Raw genomic sequence first — 20,869 nt, 5'->3', positions numbered from 1 at the left:
TGTGATATCTGGTGTAATTGGCCATGGCACTGGACGCAGCGAGGCTCGACATCCCTGTGTGTACCTCCAAGAGCCTCAATGACTTTCTTCTCGCACATCCGCACTGCGGATGATCGTTATTCAGCCTTTTGACAGGTGTTCATATTCATATGACTAACCATGTAGCTCCTAACGCAATGTTTGCTCAGGAACTGGTTGACATTGACCTCGATTCATTGACAGCAACAATTACTATTGAGTTTGAAATCCCAATGGCTGCAAATGGTACACCATTCCTCGTAGACACGTTGGACAATCCCTAATTGACACGCCAACAAATCGGACAACTTCATTCACGATGTGATCATGGGCAGTTCCAAACGTGATAGCTCATTCTTTCATGCCTCCATGTCAAGCGATCTTGCTGCGCTGATTCCATACAACCGAATGGCAGATACGCACCACTTCTCTGGCATGACCTACGCTCATATTGGTGGGTCACGTGACCTCATAATAACACTTCTACACCAATTGCATCACTCTAAGCCGACCAATGTGCGGTTTTAAGTTCAAAAATGGTTCAAATGGCTCTGAGCACTATGGGACTCAACTGCTGTGGTCATCAGTCCCCTAGAACTTAGAACTACTTAAACCTAACTAACCTAAGGACATCACACACATCCATGCCCGAGACAGGATTCGAACCTGCGACCGTAGCAGTCGCGCGGTTCCGGACTGCGCGCCTAGAACCGCGAGACCACCGCGGCCGGCACGGTTTTAAGTGGGTGGCTAAATTTTTTATCCCGTGAATTTAAATTTTTAATATACAAATTCTTTTCTGTGTATTCTTGTGGTATTTTTCTGAGGCAGAGGCAAGGCCGATAATCGCTGTTAACAGATGAGGAAACTTGGCGAGAGCCGGCCGAAGTGGCCGTGCGGTTAAAGGCGCTGCAGTCTGGAACCGCAAGACCGCTACGGTCGCAGGTTCGAATCCTGCCTCGGGCATGGATGTTTGTGACGTCCTTAGGTTAGTTAGGTTTAACTAGTTCTAAGTTCGCCGGCCGAAGTGGCCGTGCGGTTAAAGGCGCTGCAGTCTGGAACCGCAAGACCGCTGCGGTCGCAGGTTCGAATCCTGCCTCGGGCATGGATGTTTGTGATGTCCTTAGGTTAGTTAGGTTTAACTAGTTCTAAGTTCTAGGGGACTAATGACCTCAGCAGTTGAGTCCCATAGTGCTCAGAGCCATTTTTTTTTAGTTCTAAGTTCTAGGGGACTAATGACCTCAGCAGTTGAGTCCCATAGTACTCAGAGCCATTTGAACCATTTTTTGAAACTTGGCGAGAGGCGAATAGGTCTCGCGCTCTGGGGGGATTCCGTACAAACTTAATTATATGTTTCCATAACTCATTCATCCTGGAACTGAGAAACTCGAAGATTTTTGCCTACTGTCGGCATTGAGACTGGCAAGATTTTGGTTATGGGACTTCCAAGACATTTGAGAATGTTTTAATTTCAAGTTTGAAAACGGATAACGGAAAATATGATACTTTTTTCCTTGTGATATGATTGCAAATTAACAATTTCCAGATTTTTTACTTTACTTGTACTGTAAAACACTGCCCCTTCCAAGTTCCGTGATTCTAGGTGAATGGGAAGGACTGTATTGGCTTTAATGAGTGAGTATGCCAATATCACGTGACATAAATAGCCGTAGCTTTCCATTGCATTGAATTAGAAGATTAACCTTTTTATAGCACCAAGGGACAATGGACCTTAGAATGTGACATAAATTTCGGCTTGCTACCTCATCCTTTCCTGAGTAAAAGGGTTCTTGATAGACGGACAGACAGCCAGTCAGATAACAAATAACAACAACAAAAAAGTTTTCGTATGATATAGTTACAAATTAAGAGTTTTCGGATTTTTTCCCTTCTTCTACTGTGAAATTTACTTCTTCCAGATTTCATGGTTGTAGGTCAACGGTAAGTAATCTATAGGTCATGAGTCAGTTTGCGAATATCAAAATATGTTACGTAAATAGCTGTATCTGTTGACTGCTTTGGCTTAGAAGCTTAACTTTTTCATGGTGCCAAGGGGCTGTAGATCCTAGTATGTGACAAAAATTTCAACTTGATTCGTCTACCTGTTCCTGAGGAACAAGGTTTCTAACAGACAGACAGACAGATAGGGGGACTGCAAAGTCATCCTAAAAGGGTTCCACTTTTACTGACTGAGGCACTGAACACTAAAAATCTACCTGACCAAACGTATGCCGTACTCCGCACCACGCAGATCGTCAGCTAGATTGGGTGTAGATTCAAAGACTTACCGTTCGCTTTATAATATCAGTAAATATCTCGAAGTCTCACTACGGAACCTGTAAGAATCGGCGCCCTGGTATACTTGCAACATGCATGGCCGCCGCAAAGCAATCCACGTTGACCTATGTTATTACATTTGTGATACCCATGGAGCAATAATGACATAAAAATTCCAGCCATAGTTTCTCAGCAACTACTCAGCATCATTAAGTCAATTCCTTCAATATCTGTTAGGTTGTAACGTTTTCCGTCCTTTGATGTCCCAGACACGAAAAAGTAAAAGCTTGCAAAAATGTTCTTGGAAATGGAATACAACTTAGATATGAAGTTATTGATTCAGTTGTTGACATTTCAGATGGCTGACTATGATTTTGTATCGTGTAAATACCTCAGGGATTCATTTCCGTAAAGTGACCACAAGTTTCTGCACTGATAGCTTACTTAACTGATGGCAAAAGTAAGGTCACCTATTTTTTTTATAAGTACACAGACCTGTTTATTTCTATAATGGTTTACATCAGTTTACAGCTTGAACATTTAGCTATTTTTCGACATAATCACCATTTCTGTCGATGCATTTTTGTAGACTGTGGCAGTTTTTGTATGCCCATGTCATACCAACTCGACGCCATGCTGTTCAGAAAGTTATGAACCTCTTCTTTCACCTCGTCGTCGGAGCTGAATCGCATTCAGGCCAAATGTTCTTTCAACTTAGGGAACAGGTGATAGTCCCTGGGCGCCAAGTCAGGACTATAGGGTGGGTGGGTGATTATGTTCCACTGAAACTGTTGCAGGAGAGCAACGGTTTGCCGAGCGATGTGTGGGCGAGCGTTGTCATGGAGAATGTGTACGCCCTTGCACAACATTCCTCTTCTCCGGTTCTGAATTGCCCGTCTGAGTTTTTTCAGAGTCTCACAATACCTATCAGCGTTAATTGTGGTCCCAGTGGGCATAAAGTCGAGCAACAATACCCCTTTCCGATCCCAAAAACGGTTGTCATAACTTTACTGGCAGACTGTGTTTGAATTTTTGCGGCTTTGGCGAAGAAGGATGCCGCCACTGGCGTGACTGTTGCTTAGTTTCAGGTGTAAAATGGTATGCCCAGGTTTTGTCACCCGTTACAATTGAGTCCAGAAAGCTGTCCTGTTCGGCTGCAAGGCGGTGAAGAAATGCGCGGGAAGCATCAACTCGTTGCCGCATGTGGTCCTCAGTCAGGATACGTGGCACCTATATTGCGCAAACCTTCCGGTAGTTCAATGTTTCCGTTAAAGTTCTGTGAACGGTGCTTCGGGAAACCTCAGGAACCAACGTGCAGAGATCATCCAGGGTGATCCGCCGATCTTCACGCATGCTTTTTGTTCAACCCTCAACACCGTCTCCTCAGAAACTGACGGTCTCCCGCTCCTCTGTTCATCGTGAATTTCGGTCCGACCAGCTGCAAACTCTCTACACCACTTACGTACATTTTTGACGTCCATGAATGACTCACCATACACTTCCGTCAATTGGCGATGGATTTCAATCGGCGCAGTGGCCTTTGCCTTCAAAAACCGAATAACTGCGCGCAATTCGCATTTGGCGGTAACATCCAACGGGAGCTCCATTCTCAACGGCTGCCAAGCCAAGAATGAGCGCCTCAGCTGGGCGTGCGTATGTTTACACACAGCGCGTGAAGCACTCTTCATAACAGTGTGACCAACTGCCACACAAATAGAGTTCTGTACTTATAAAAAAATAGGAGACCTTACTTTTGGGATTACCCTCGTATCTTTTCACAGGCAGGAGAAGTATGATAGAAATTTAAGCGAACTGGTAAACTTGGCTGAAATGGTGTCAAAGCACGGTGGCCGAAACCCATGTCTGCAAACGAAGATAACATCCCTTCTCTCAGCCGACACTTTGGTAAGCACTTGCGATAAGCACAGACTTATATCGACGCTGCCACTCCTTGACTGGAGCACCGTTTGTTGTTCAAGTACCATTAAGTAACTTTCTCTTCACTGCAGGTCAGCTTAACGAGACAGTTCTACAGTGGAGACAGCAGCTGTACGTCAGTGGTCGAAAAAGTCGCAGCGGCGATATCCGACGATAGGAAATCTTGCGACATACAAGGCCTAACCGCAGAAGAGTCCAATAATCTTCGCCATGCTGTCCGAAGGCTATCCATTCTTGGTAAGGAAAAGAGAAGTTGCTTTCTCTCTCAATTAGTGATACCCAAAACAAAAGTGCTTCTAATGGCTCTGAGCACTATGGGACTTAACATCTGAGGTCATCAGTCCCCTAGACTTAGAACTACTTAAACCTAACTAATCTAAGGACATCACACAATCCATACCCGACGCAGGATTCGAACCTGCGACCGTAGCAGCAGCGCAGCTCCGGATTGAAGCGCCTAGAACTCCTCGGCCACAGCGCTCGGCTACGCAAAACAAAAAGCAAGACAAATAAAACATACAAGGATTAATTTTAACGTTTATGAAAGCTAGTAAAGTGTGAAAGAGGCAGGCATATTATGAGGAACGTTCAATATGTAATGCAAGGCATTTCTTTCTGAAAACAGGTTGGTTTCATTCAGAATACATCATATTATTCCCCACTGTTTTGGCTACAAAACTCCCATTTTTCAATATAATCTCCATTCAATGCGAAGGTCTTACACTGCCTTACTGGGTTCACCTGTATGCCTTCATGGTACCACTTTACTGGTCGACATCAGAGACAATGTCTTGCTGCATCAGTAACCTGCTCATCATCCATATATTACTTCCCACGGATTGCATTCTTCATTGACCGAGCGAGGTGGCGCAGTGGTTAGCACACTGGACTCGCATTCGGGAGGACGACGGTTCAATCCCGTCTCCGGCCATCCTGATTTAGGTTTTCCGTGATTTCCCTAAATCGCTTCAGGCAAATGCCGGGATGGTTCCTTTGAAAGGGCACGGCCGATTTCCTTCCCCATCCTTCCCTCACCCGAGCTTGCGCTCCGTCTCTAATGACCTCGTTGTCGACGGGACGTTAAACACTAATCTCCTCCTCCTCCTCATTCTTCATTGGGCCAAACAGTTGGAAGGTGCGAGATCCAGCCTGTATGTTGGATGAGGAAGAACAATCCAATGAAGTTTTGTGAGTTCTTTTCAGGTACTCAGACTTGTGTGAGGCCTTGCATTATCATGAAGGAGAAGTTAATTCGTATATTTGTGGCGACAAACACGCTGAAGTGGTTTCTTCAGTTTCCTGAGAGTGGCACGATGAACTTCAGAGATGATCCTCGCACCATGAGGGAGGACACCAAACAGAATAACCCCTTCGGAGTCCAGAAGACCGTCGTCAAGATTTTACCAGCTGAGGCTTTGAACTTTTCGTTTGGAGGAGAAATAGTATGACGCTATTCTATGGATTGCCGTTTTGTCTCCGGTTCGAAGCGATGAACCCATATTTCACTGCCTGTGACGATGTTCGACAAAAAATGTCAACGATCAGCCTGATAATGCGCAAGCAATTTCTCACAGAAGGTTCTTCATTGCGCTTTATGGTCTTCTGTTAGGCAGTGAGGGACCCAGAGGACAGACACCTTTGAATACTCCAATCAGTGGACGAATGTCTCACCACTACCAGAAGAGACATACAGTTGTGCAGCGAAGTGTTTGAGTGTGATCCATCCATCACCTCAAATGAGAGTATCCGCACATTCCAACATTGTAAAGCGTAGTTTGCACGAGGACATTAGGTTGCAGGCAACTGCGCTACCGGCCACTGCGCATGCGCGCCAGGCGCTTGCGCAACTCGTTGGTGAAACTAAACACTTTCGGCGTGTTCCAACTTTGGCGACACTATTTTTATTTATTTATTTATTTATTTATTTCGTATTCCATTAATCCGTGTTGTGATAAATCACAAGGATGTGGAATGAGTCATGATTACATACAACAGATATAATACACATATATAAAATGACAAAAATGTACCATAAGATTATGAATAAGTTTGTAGGTTAAAATCAAATCAAAGGTATAGCTCAAGTAATATAAAACAATACCTAAAAAGGAAATATAGTACATTTTCCAAATTAAACAAATAATACACATATATAAAATGACAAAAATGTACCATAAGATTATGAATAAGTTTGCAGGTTAAAATCAAATCAAAGGTATAGCTCAAGTAATATAAAACAATACCTAAAAAGGAAATATAGTACATTTTCCAAATTAAACAGTTAATGTGATCTATAGCAAACAAATTTTTATCAGTATAAAAAATCATTGCTTTATCTGTAGATACTCATCAAGAGAATAGAAGGAATTTACCATTAGGTATTCTCTCAATTTACATTTAAAAGTAGGTAAGACATTAATGTGATCTTTAATACCTGATGGAAGGGAGTTGAAAATTTTTGTGGCTGAATAATGAACACCTTTCTGAACAAGACTTAAATGTTTCAGATCCCTGTGTAGATCATTTTTAGACCTAGTATTATGATCATGACATTCACTATTAGTTTTAAAAAGAGATAGGTTGTTAGAAACAAAAATCATCAAAGAAAATATGAATTGAGAGGTAAGTGTTAATATTTGTAACTTATGAAACAGACTTCTGCAAGAATATCTTGAATGAACACCACTCATGATTCTAACAGCTCTCTTCTGTGCAGTAAATATTTTTTTGGCTAAAGGCTTGTTGCCCCAAAATATTATGCCATACGACATGATAGAATGAAAATAACCAAAGTAGGCAGCTTTAGTAGCGTCCTCATCACCAATGGGGGTGATTACACGCAGAGCATAAGTTGCCACACTGAGCCTTCTATGTAGGTCTAAGATATGCTCAGACCAGTTCAGCTTGCCATCAATTAGAATGCCCAAGAACTTAGATGATTCACAGTGTAGTATATTTTGGTTACCACAGTTTAAGTGGCATACTTCATTTTCTTGTTGAGATGTGTGAAATTGCATATACTGAGTTTTCTGAATGTTTAGAGTTAGTCCGTTAGTCCGTTAGTCAACGAGTACAGCATTACATTTATTTTCTAGGTCACTGTTAGTTCGACTTTCAAGCAGAATAGTGGTGTCATCGGCAAAAAGAGTAAATTTACACTCGGTGTCTGTGCAAAGTGGGAGATCATTGATGAAGATAAGGAAAAGCAAAGGTCCTAGGATGGACCCCTGAGGCACACCACACTTTAATGTGCCCCAATCAGAAGAAATGGGACTATCATTGGCACCATTAATTATCACCTTCTGTTTTCTGTTTTGCAGATATGATTCTATCCATCTACCAATGCTACCTCGCAAGCCATAAAAATTAGCCTCATGTAAGAGAATGTTGTGGTCCACACAGTCAAAGGCCTTAGACAAGTCACAAAAAATTCCAATAGGTGACATTTTATTATTTATTGACTCTAAAATTTCATTTGTGAGAGAAAAAATAGCCTGCTCAGTTGATCTACCTTTTTGGAAACCAAACTGGTTTCTGTTGAGTATGTTGTGGCTGTTAAGATGTTCTACAATTCTTGTATACATTAGTTTCTCTAATACTTTTGAGAAACTACTTAGTAGTGATATTGGACGGTAGTTAGATAAATTAGTTTTGTCACCCTTCTTGAAAAGTGGTTTCACAACGGCAAGCTTTAATCTCTCTGGGACAACACCTTGCTGGATAGACTCATTAAAAATGTGACACAGGACTTGACATATGTGGTCACTACAATGCTTCAGTATTTTTGGTGAAATGTTGTCAATACCAGTGGAATTTTTATTTTTTAAGGCCTTGATGGTATTTCTAACTTCAGTAATAGTAACTGGGGCAATACAAATTGGGTCATACGTGTTAGGGTTAGCTCTGTGTAATAAATGCGTAGCAGCATTTAAGGAACCGTTACAACCTACTTGTTCTGCTGCAGTTATGAAGTGATTGTTGAATATGTTGGAAACTGTTACAGGATTATGAATAACCTCATCCTTATAGCTTATCTCTGTGGTATTAACATTCTTGTTACTCTTGCCACACTCTCTCTTTATAACATTCCAAACTGCTTTTATTTTGTTCTCAGATTTATCAATTTCAGACTTAATATACAGGCTCTTGGATTTGTTTATCACCCTTTTTAAAATTTTACAATATAACTTAAAATGAGACCTTTCAAGGGGATCATCTGATACTCTTAGTGAGGCATGTAACTCCCTCTTAGTCCTGCAAGAAATTTTTATACCTCCAGTAATCCATGGTTTACTGGAAGAAACCTCATTGTTCTTTCTGACAGTTTTTTTTGGGAAAGCCATTTCAAATACAGATATAAATTCATTTAAAAAAAGGTTAAATTTATCATTAACATCTGATGTGCTGTACACTGGCTCCCAATCTATCTGTGACAAATAGTCGTTAAAGGCAGACACAGTTTCAGTGTTTATACATCTATAGGACCTATAGGTGTGGGAGATTTTATTGCACAAACTGATGTTATTTACTTTCAGAAGTTGTCCATCATGGTCAGACAGGCCATAAATTACTTTGCTCACACTAGCACTGTTGACTCTATTCTTGTCAATGAAAATATTATCTAGAAGGCTCTTGCAATTTTCTGTAACTCTAGTGGGCCAGGTAACCATCGCAGCCAAGTTGTAAGAATTCATTAAGTGGTCCAGGTCAGTTTTGAGGTTGTTATCAGTTAAGAAGTTGACATTAAAGTCACCTACAATTATTAAATTTCTAGTTTTAGAGAACAATTTGGTCAAAAGAGATTCTAACTTATTCATAAAGATGCAAAACTTCCCTGCTGGAGCTCTGTAAATTGCAAGCACAGTAAGTAACATGTCCTTTGCAGAAATTTCAGTCCCGCAAACTTCAAAATGTTGATCTACACAATACTTACTTAGATCTAAAGATTTATAAATGATTTTACTGTCTATATAAATTACAGCACCACCTTTCTCCTTACTTGTTCTGCAGTAATGGAGTTTGAGGTTATGTGTCTTCATAGAGTGTAGACAAACTGAAATAGGAAGTGGGGAACTGAGAATAATGTTCGCTCTTTGGATATCTATGTTTTGCATAAATGTTTGTGGGATTTCAGGGATGCTGATTACAAAAATAAACAACATATTGCTGTCGCTGAGACCGTCATGTACGATCATAACACAGATGATTTGACAATATCTGAGCAGCAGGGCAAAATATATTGAGTTAGGAGCACGTATACAACTGAATTAAGAAAACTACAAGCAATTCTAACTGTGGCAATGCTCTCGTCTACAAGATTAAAATCCCATCGTTTGAGCTGGCCAACTCTTTGTTAAGGAATATTGTTGACAGGAGGGAAGGCTATATAAATTCAAGAAGCTGCATTCTTTATTCAACATTCATTTATTTAAAGCGTCACATATGTTAGAATTTTGAAATATTGCCCCTGTACAGATCTATCTTCAAGAGAATAGTTTGCAAACCATTCTCTTCTTAATGCTGCCTGCTTCGAAAAATTATTATTGCTAATGTTAATAATTATTACTGTTAATGTTAATAATTATCATCACCAATCAAAACCATATATTATAGCATGCCGAGTGTCCTCGATTGTAATAATCGCAATATGATATGTAATTTAAATTCTGGCGACAGTACTTCATGCATTACAGTACCTTCATTCCTTATTGCATAATTAACTCTACTTAGAACAAACGTGAACAGTTCTGGTGACATTCTAAGATTATTAAAAGAGCTTATTGGAGCTTCTGTTAAAAATTATTCCAGCAAGTATGCTGAGCAACCGAGCTGACGTCATTTCTTCATCCAGTCACGAATCGAAACACGCTTCTTATTTTTCTTATGCAGCGATTCCACACAACAAGCTATATCTCCATCACAACTCGTGCAACGTGCTGCTGCCGAAACTTTCATTTCAGACACGACTCAGGGACCGACAAAACGACGAAACTGAGGTGTATACTGGTGTCGCCGTGTCGACATTCATATATGAAACCACTTGCGTGCAACTCATTCCACGTAACGAGTGGCGCAACCCAATGTCGTCGGGTAAACTAGGCTTAAGACGCACAACGGTGTGCGGCCGGCCGGCATATGAGAGATAGGACAGGTTTTTACGAATTTGTCGCGATGATTGCAGACACCTCGCCCATCGACTCATCGTGCTTTTGTTCACTGCCAGGTCTCTGTAGACATTCTACCAGCACCTATGAATATCTGCGATGCTCTGGTTTTCCGCCCAAAGAAACTCTGTGACTGCTCTCTGCTTGGAACGTACCTCCGTTACAGACGCCATTTTCAAAGCTACGTATAGTGTCGTCACCTATCGGAATTACGTGGAACTATCGCGGCTGGAGCGGGAACATTCCATGATGTCCCACAACAAATTCCGCATTTATTCATCCGAAATTGGCAGAGAAAAAAAAATGTGTTGCGTTACCTACTGATCGCCTCTCGTATATGAAACATACATTGCAGTCGAATTAAACCAGTTATTGCTGAGGGAATTCGATTAGTAAATGAGGCACTAGAAGTAATTGATGAGTTTTACTATTTGGACAGCAATTTAACAAACGATGGCCAAGACAGAAAAGATACAAAATGCACATTGCAATTGCAAGAATAGCATTTCTGAAAAAGACAAATCTACTAACACCGAAAATAAATGTAGGTGTTAAGAAGTCGTTTCTGATGTCTGGAGTGTAGCCTTGTACGGAAGCGAGACATAGGCAATAGACAGTTCAGATAAGAAGAAAATACACTACTGGCCATTAAAATTGCTACACCACGAAGATGAAATGCTACCTTGAACATTGGACGCTACATTTCAGATGTGTTACGACCCCTGGCTCTACCCTTCATTCGATCCCTGCGAAACCCTACATTTCAGCAGGATAACGCACGATCGCATGTTGCAGGTCCTGTACGGGCCTTTCTGGATACAGAAAATGTTCGACTGCTGCCCTAGCCAGCACATTCGCCAGATCTCTCACCAATTGAAAACGTCTGGTCAATGGTGGCTGAGCAACTGGTTCGTCACAATACGCCAGTCACTACTCTTGATGAACTGTGATATCATGTTGAATCTGCATGGGCAGCTGTACCTGTACATGCCATCCAAGCTCTGTTTGATTCAATGCCCGGGCGTATCAAGGCCGTTATTACAGCCAGAGGTGGTTGTTCTGGGTACTTATTTCTCAGGATCTTTGTAACCAAATTGCGTGAAAATGTAAAATCACATGTCAGTTCTAGTATAGTATATTTGTCCAATGAATACCCGTTTATCATCTGCATTTCTTTTTCGTGTAGCAATTTTAATGGCCAGTAGTGTAGAAACTGCTGGCACATGGCTCTAGCCGGCCGGGGTGGCCGAACGGTTCTAGGCGCTACAGTCTCGAACCGCGAGACCGCTACGGTCGCAGGTTCGAATCCTGCCTCGGGCATGGATGTGTGTGATGTCCTTAGGTTAGTTAGGTTTAAGTAGTTCTAAGTTCTAGGGGATTGATGACCACAGATATTAAGTCCCATTGTGCTCAGAGCCATTTGAACCTTTTGTAAAGTCAACGCACAAACAGAAAATGAAATTTTTGGTAAGTTCCTATGGGACCGAACTGCTGAGGTCATCGGTCCCTAGGCTTACACACTACTTAATCAAACTTAAACTAACTTACGCTAAGGACAACACACACACCCATGCCCAAGGGTGGGCTCCAGTCTCCGATGGGCGGATGGGCGGTGTGGGAGGGGGGGGGGGGGGGAGGGGGGGGCGCGAAGTGTAGCAAGGCGGCTTAGACGGCGCGGCTACATAAAATAAAATGTAATGTATTGAATATGATTATTCACCTTCACAGTAGGTGCGGAAGTGTCCTCCGCCCACTTCAGCACACATGTGAGCACGCCTCAGGAGATTCATATATACCCTTGTCAGTTCCTGTGTTGTGATTCTTGGATTTTCTGTCGACCAGTACCAGTTGTTCTGGAGATTTATGTACTCAGACATATGGAACCACCCCTCGTCACTCATGATGAGCCTTAGTGGGTGCAAGACACTACTGGCAACATTCCTCAATAGCCATGAACAGAAAAGCACTGTCTTCTGCAGGTCAGGCTCCTTCAACTGTTGAACAACACTTACGCGGTACGGTTTTAATAACTTTAGTCCCCTTAAAACACGTCTGCAACTTCTCTCACTCGCATGAACTTCTTGACTTAATCTCTTGGTTGACTTACGAGGACTTCCTGCCATTATCTCCTGCACCTGCCCTTTAATTCAGGTGGTCTGTTCCTGGAAGCATTTTGAACCGATCCTGTATGGCACCATTTTTCAATCAATTCCTATATGGTGCTTCTTGCTGGCACAGAACGTCCTGCAAACTTAGGCCTTTTCCTCAGCTGGTCTCGACAAGTTTCACTAGCTGTGGCTGCAGGTGTTTTACATAACAAAAAAGTTCCGCGCAGTGTTGGTACATGAGAGGAAATGATTACTTCGTGCGCGACTGCTTGGACGGCGTTGCTCGTTTTCCATTATTATTGACGCGCGTGGACATCCTGGAACATTATCATTGCGTAAGACGGGTCGGTTTTACGTGCCGCACCTTGTATTTCTGTTTCAACAATTTTTCATTGTTGTCGTAAGTGCATATTGACGCATTCTCAGCAGTGCTAGTTTGTAAGGTTTACATTTTATCAAGCAGTAATTTCTTCATTAGCTGGCAATACACTGAAACGCCAAAGAAACTAGTACAGGCATGCGTATCCAAATACAGAGATACGTAAACAGGCAGAATACGGCGCTGCGGTCGGCAACGCCTATATAAGACAACTGTCTGGCGCAGATGTTAGATTGGTTACTGCTGCTACAATGGCACGTTATCAGGATTTAAGTGAGTTTGAACGTGGTGTTATAGTCGGTCCACGAGCGATGGGACACAGCATCTCTGAGATAGCGATGAAGGGGGATTTTCCACTACGACCATTTCACGAGTGTACCGTGAATATCAGGAATCCGGCAAAGCATCAAATCTCCGACATGGCTGCGGCCGGAAAAAGATAATTCAAGAACGGGACTAACGACAACTGAAGAGAATCGTTCAACGTGACAGAAGTGCAAACCCTTCCGCAGACTGCTGCAGAATCCCGGGTCATCAACAAGTGGCAGCATGCGAACCATTGAAAGAAACATCATCGATATGTGCTTTCGGAGCCGAAGGTCCACTCGTGTACCCTTGAGGACTACATGACACAAAACTTTGCGCCTCGCCGGGGCCCTTCAACACCAACATTGGACTGTTGATGACTGGAAACTTGTTGCCTTGTCAGACGAGTCTCTTTTCAAATTGAATGGAGCAGATGGACGTGTAGGGGTACGGAGACAACCTCATTAATCCATGGACCCTGCATGTCAGCAGGGGCCGGCCGGAGTGGCCGAGCGGTTCTAGGCGCTACAGTCTGGAACCGCGCGACCGCTACGGTCGCAGGTTCGAGTCCTGTCTCGGGCATGGATGTGCGTGATGTCCTTAGGTTAGTTAGTTTAAGTAGTTCTAAGTTCTAGGGGACTGATGACCACAGCAGCTAAGTCCCATAGTGCTCAGAGCCATTTGAACCATTTTTTTGTCAGCAGGGGACTGTTCAAGCTGGTGGAGACTGTGTAATGGTGTGGGACGTGAGCAGTTGTAGTGATATGGGACCCCTGATACATATAGATACGTCTCTGGCAGGTGACACATACATTAGCATCCTGTCTGATCACTTGCATCCATTCATGTCCATTGTGCATTCCGACGGACTTGAGCAATTACAGCAGGACAATGCGACACCTCAAACGTCCAGAATTGATACAGAGTAGCTCCAGGATCACTCTTCTGAGTTTAAACGTTTCCGCTGGGCACCAAACTCTCCAGACATGAACGTTATTGAGCATATGCGAGATGCCTTGCAACGTGCTGTTCAGAAGAGATCTCCTCCCCCTCGTACTCTTATGCCTTTGTGGACAGCCCTGCAGGATTCATGGTGTCAGTTCCCTCCAGCACAACTTTAGACATTAGTCGAGTCCATGGCACGGCGTGCTGCGGCGCTTCTACGTGCTCGTGGTGGCCTACAAACAAGTGAGCATAACAGAATTACCTTTCCGGATCACCTTCGCACGTCTAAGCATAAAGTAGTAGACACGCTACAATATGGAAATTCTACAAGCTCCCAAAAGTTTAATATAGTGACAAACATACAAATTTACAGAAATAAAAAGAGATACCCAGATCACCTTGTTAATAACCAATTAGTCAGGTGAGCAATTTTTTTTTTAACATTTTCGATGCTGTATTGTAAGTATATGTAAGGAAATGTAAGAGATTGCAGGTTGCTAAGGTGGTTGGACTATTTATAAAGATCACACATACATACATATAGGCGCTTAGAACAGCCTTTAGGTGCCATGTCATTATCTCAAAACTTACAGGTAACCTATCACACGTGTAAATGTCTCGTTGTATAACGAATACACACATCAAAAAAAGTTTTGCATCATCTCGGTCCCGAGAGATCCGGACCTGTACAGAAAATTGGAATAGAGATCAACATAAACATCAATTCCGCCCTTTTTACTGCTCACGAAAGCCACACATTGCATGTTGTACCGCCATACAGCGAGTCCAGAGGTATGTATATGTGATTAGTGTTAACATTAATAAACGCATCATTATTTCAGTCCTACTCACGCAACTACACTGAAAACAAAGGGATTGTTTTCTGGCTACCAGTTTTTAAGTGGAAATTTGTGAACGGAGCAGAAGGAATTCTGCATGCGAAATGGTTTTTACACACATCAAAAAAAGTTTTGCATCTTTTCGGTACCGAGAGTTCCGGAGCCTGTACCGAAAATTGGAACAGAGATCAACATAAACATCATTCCATACAGCGAAATTTTCAGAGTGGTGCTGTACACACCGGTACCTCTGACACCCAGTAGCACGTCCTCTTGCATTGATGCATGCCTGTATTTGTCGTGGGATAATATCCACAAGTTCATCAAGGCACTGTTCGTCCAGATTGTCCCACTCCTCAACGGCGATTCAGCGTAGATCCCTCAGAGTGGTTGGTGGGTAACGTCGTCTGTAAACAGCCCTTTTCTATCTATCCCAGGCATGTTCCATAGGGTTCATGTCGGCAGAACATGCTGGCCACATTAGTCGAACGATGTCGTTATCCTGAAGGAAGTCATTCACAAGATGTGCATGATGGGGACGCGAATTGTTGTCCTTGAAGACGAATGTCTCGCCAATATGCTGCCGATATGGCTGCACTATCGGTCATAGGATGGCATTCATGTATTGTACAACCATTACGGCGCCTTCCGTGACAAGCAGCGGCGTACGTCGGCCCCACATTATGCCACCCCAAAATAGTAGGAAACCTCCACGTTGCTGCACTCGCTGTACAGTGTGTCGAAGGCGTTTAGCCTGACCAGGTTGCCTTCAAACCTATCTCCGACGATTGTCTGGTTGAAGGCATATGCGACACTCATCGATGAAGAGAGCGTGATGCAAATCGTTAGCGGTCCATTCAGCGTATTGCTGGGTCCATCTGTACCGCGCTGTATGGTGTCGTGGTTGCAAAGATGGCCTTGTCACGTACGTCGGGAGTGAAGTTGCGCATCATGCATCCTACTGCGCACAGTTTGAGTCGTAACACGATGTCCTGTTGCTGCACGAAAAGCATTATTCAACTTGGTGGCGTTGCTGCCAGGGTTCCTCTGACCCATAATCCATCAGCAGCGGTCATCCGCTGCAATAGTGGCCCTTGGGCGGCCTGAGCGAGGCATGTCATCGACAGTTCCTGTCTCTCTGTATCTCCTCCATGTCCGAACAACACCGCTTTGGTTCACTCCGAGACGCCTGGAGTTGAGAGCCCTTCCTGGCACGAAGTAACAATGCGGACGCGATCGGACCGCGGTATTGACCGTCTAGACATGGTTGAACTATAGACAACACGAGCCGTGTACCTCTTTCCTGGTGGAATGACTGGAACCGATCGGATGTCGGACCCCCTCCTTCTAATAGGCGCTGCTCATGCATGGTTGTTTACATCTTTGGGCGGATTTAGTGACATCTCTGAACAGTCAAAGGGACCGCGTCTGTAATACAATATCAACAGTCAACGTCTATCTTCAGGAGTCTGGGAACCGGGCTGATGCAAAACTTTTTGTGATGTATGTATATACTTTGCACCCAGCGGACAACGGATATCTGATATGACAGTCGTTTATTATTTGATCGTCTAGTGCATTAATTTGAAGCTTTATCATCATATTACCATGAGGGGCTGTGGCTGTAACAGGCTCCGTCTCATCTGTCAGACATAATGGTAATAAGGACCTAGGACTCAGTTCAGCTACTTCATCTTCGTCACTGCTATTTCCTTAAATGTCCCCGTTTATAATAGTTTGCTGACACACAACATGGATTGCAGAAATCCTTCTCGCGCTGTCATGACCTATTCACAAACATACACTCCTGGAAATGGAAAAAAGAACACATTGACACCGGTGTGTCAGACCCACCATACTTGCTCCGGACACTGCGAGAGGGCTGTACAAGCAATGATCACATGCACGGCACAGCGAACACACCAGGAACCGCGGTGTTGGCCGTCGAATGGCGCTAGCTGCGCAGCATTTGTGCACCGCCGCCGTCAGTATCAGCCAGTTTGCCGTGGCATACGGAGCTCCATCGCAGTCTTTAACACTGGTAGCATGCCGCGACAGCGTGGACGTGAACCCTATGTGCAGTTGACGGACTTTGAGCGAGGGCGTATAGTGGGCATGCGGGAGGCCGGGTGGACGTGCCGCCGAATTGCTCAACACGTGGGGCGTGAGGTCTCCACAGTACATCGATGTTGTCGCCAGTGGTCGGCGGAAGGTGCACGTGCCCGTCGACCTGGGACCGGACCGCAGCGACGCACGGATGCACGCCAAGACCGTAGGATCCTACGCAGTGCCGTAGGGGACCGCACCGCCACTTCCCAGCAAATTAGGGACACTGTTGCTCCTGGGGTATCGGCGAGGACCATTCGCAACCGTCTCCATGAAGCTGGGCTACGGTCCCGCACACCGTTAGGCCGTCTTCCGCTCACGCCCCAACATCGTGCAGCCCGCCTCCAGTGGTGTCGCGACAGGCGTGAATGGAGGGACGAATGGAGACGTGTCGTCTTCAGCGATGAGAGTCGCTTCTGCCTTGGTGCCAATGATGGTCGTATGCGTGTTTGGCGCCGTGCAGGTGAGCGCCACAATCAGGACTGCATACGACCGAGGCACACAGAGCCAACACCCGGCATCATGGTGTGGGGAGCGATCTCCTACACTGGCCGTACACCACTGGTGATCGTCGAGGGGACACTGAATAGTGCACGGTATATCCAAACCGTCATCGAACCCATCGTTCTACCATTCCTAGACCGGCAAGGGAACTTGCTGTTCCAACAGGACAATGCACGTCCGCATGTATCCCGTGCCACCCAACGTGCTCTAGAAGGTGTAAGTCAACTACCCTGGCCAGCAAGATCTCCGGATCTGTCCCCCATTGAGCATGTTTGGGACTGGATGAAGCGTCGTCTCACGCGGTCTGCACGTCCAGCACGAACGCTGGTCCAACTGAGGCGCCAGGTGGAAATGGCATGGCAAGCCGTTCCACAGGACTACATCCAGCATCTCTACGATCGTCTCCATGGGAGAATAGCAGCCTGCATTGCTGCGAAAGGTGGATATACACTGTACTAGTGCCGACATTGTGCATGCTCTGTTGCCTGTGTCTATGTGTCTGTGGTTCTGTCAGTGTGATCATGTGATGTGTCAATAAAGTTTCCCCTTCCTGGGACAATGAATTCACGGTGTTCTTATTTCAATTTCCAGGAGTGTATTTTCGGTTCATTTGTGCCTTTAATTTTATTGTAGTTGTCTACATTACTTTTTATAATACATACCATTTCCATTCGACTCTGTAGTAGACACCTCGCACCCAGTATGACTCGTATCTCAATTAGATTGTTCCTGAAGTAAGTTTACCTCTGTGTGGTTTTTCATGAGTGGTACTTTGCGGGACCCTTCCTAGGTCTGGCCGGCTTAGCATTCGCGCTCGCGCCATTGTGGTTTTCACTTTACTTCATGTTGCTTGGATAATTAAAGATATGGGTTACTTTTAAAAAATTTTTACTGTTACTGTAATTGCCTCACTGTGTCATAAGCAATCAGTATGTATGACTATATATTTTATATGGAGCATAAGCCCATGGTGATTTTAAAAGTAGGTCAGTTGGCATTCCGTTGTTATATCGGGCATTTTGAAAAATCCACCTTTACTTCTGGTGCACCGCTGTTCATTGCTTATAACCTCGGATGTGTTCATTTAGTGTGTACTACTTGCGGCACCCAATGGTGAGATGGCAACTTTATAGCAGATCTGCCGCCCCTATTTTAACACACCGCCCGTAGTGTAGTGCTGTGTGGCAAGCTTGAGAGTGTCTTGTTCGACGCCGATATGTATCGATGGCACGATGATGTCATTAACTATGTGCGTTTTCTCAGCTGTGTGTTTTTTATCGAGATATATATGTGTGAAGAGTGCCTTTTGTGCTTTGTAATGTAGCATGACACTTTTGTAAGACGTACGTGAAATTTTGTACTTTATATAATAAGTTAAATTAATCGAAGTCTTCCCTCCCCCCCCCCCCCCCCCACTCCTCATTATCTTCATGTTCTCTCCTTAGATCAAATGATGACAGCCGGCAGCATAAAACTGTTGAAACCGGTCATTTTGGAACAATGGAAGTTTCTATACTGCGATCGCGGCGTACGATGTGTGTTCCTCATTCTTCATTTCCAAATGTACTGATCCTTCCCACAGCACAACATGTATACTTTACACAGATATGAAGATGCCTGCACAGGATACACAGTGGCGTGGAGAGGTGCATCACAGCAGTAATTTGGCTGGAGACCACAACAAGCACGTTTTTATATTTTCTCCCTTTGTTATTTTAATATCCTGTGTGACATCTAAGAAACTGTTCTAGGGCTTGCCTTGTTGCTTGGTTTTACCCTTTCCTGCATTCATCTACTATATTATATTCCTTCCTCCTGTTTCAGTTGTTCATTGCATAATTATGCTTCAGAAACTCTCAATTACCTCTGGTGTTATTTTATACAGGTCTCATTTGCTAATTTTCCTATACCTTTTATTTGGCAGATTATAGGTCTGAATCTCGTTAACTTCCAGTTTTTTATAGTGTCACAGTTTTCACAAATAGTTGCGTAGCTAGTCAGAAAGGCATAATATTGCAAAGAATAGTTGTCTGGTGTGAAATTATGACTTTGATTTAACGGTTAAAATGTTATGACTTCATATGTAAACTACAATTCCAGGGAAAGCAGCTTCATCGAAATCCGTGCGGTTACTGGTTGATGCAGAGTACAGTTACGTCAATGGAGGCTGCAGTTTGATGACCCTTGCAATGATGACTGTTTTCAATCAGGTGTCACCAGTGATCGGATATACTTACCAGTGTTACTTTAAGGTATGTACTAAAACGAATCTAGTATGTAAATGGATTTCTTTTATTTCCATCAATGATCACAAAGCTTTTTGTCCTTAGACTACCAGTCCGGTCAGTAGTTTATTACCAATAGTAATAGAGCCAGTATGTCAGAACAGCGACCTAGTTTAAATCATATTTTAAATATGTGCGACGATGCTATGCTAATTTTGTGTATATTTTGTGACGATGCCACTATGGCTTTATTATTTTAGGACATGTTACAAGACAGATCTGAAGATGGTCATTGCTGACCGAAACTGGTAGTCTAAGCCCAAAAAATTTTGTGATCATTGGTGGAAAGAAATGAAAGTCGTTCTACACTTCCGGGATCATTACTTTAAACGGCGTCTATTTCGCAACTTGTGACATGTACATCTTTTTCAACATTTGAGAGAATAATCAGATGAGAAGGAAATGCATACCGTTACAGGACGTGGACAGTAGAATGCGAGTGTAGAAGTTGGTCCCGTTGCACCCATTGAATGATTCTGTACGGCGTAGAAATAGATTTTTGGGACACACTATAGTGGTGTGTACGTAAGATGGCTAGTGGTAGTGTGATGTGCAGTAGCAAGGGGCAGTGTGGTAGTGTACCACGTGACGCTCCAGCCAGTAGTGTCTATATGTCGCGTCTGTCTGTAGCGTGTGTTTGGGTTGCGCAGAAAATATTTAGCATTGACTTTTACGTTACTTCAGATATGTTGGAGGTTCTTAGCTCCTGCAGTATCCATTCTGGGTGGCCTGAAGGAAACATGACGTTAACAACAAGAGGGGGGGGGGGGGGGCAACAGTTTTCTGAGCAGAGGATTTTTTTCTACATCGACAAATCGCCATTCCAGCAGAACAATGACATAACTGTCAAAATGAAGACTTTACAGGAAAGGCAGAAAAGCAAACGACATTTTTTAAGAAGTTCGTAAAACAACGGCAAAATTATCTATGGAATTGGTAATTGACCTAATTGTGACACTAAGGTTCTCTACAAAATACAAAAATTATTTCCTTCAAACAG

General features: G+C 43.6%; 1 protein-coding gene across 1 annotated transcript in view; it reads left to right on the top strand.

Annotated features, from left to right (window-relative positions):
• The window catches only part of LOC124545743 (hydroxyproline dehydrogenase-like), a 109,953-nt gene that overhangs the window by 39,806 nt on the left and 49,278 nt on the right, over window positions 1-20,869 (top strand). Inside the window, exons 3-5 of the mRNA XM_047124685.1 lie at window positions 4,077-4,200; window positions 4,305-4,470; window positions 19,685-19,836. Of these exons, the coding sequence (XP_046980641.1) occupies window positions 4,077-4,200; window positions 4,305-4,470; window positions 19,685-19,836 (442 nt within the window). The remainder of the gene's footprint in view (window positions 1-4,076; window positions 4,201-4,304; window positions 4,471-19,684; window positions 19,837-20,869) is intronic.

This window comes from Schistocerca americana, chromosome 8 (assembly GCF_021461395.2).
Source record: "Schistocerca americana isolate TAMUIC-IGC-003095 chromosome 8, iqSchAmer2.1, whole genome shotgun sequence".
NCBI classification, from domain to species: domain Eukaryota; kingdom Metazoa; phylum Arthropoda; class Insecta; order Orthoptera; family Acrididae; genus Schistocerca; species Schistocerca americana.
This window is presented reverse-complemented; position numbering and strand designations above follow the sequence as displayed.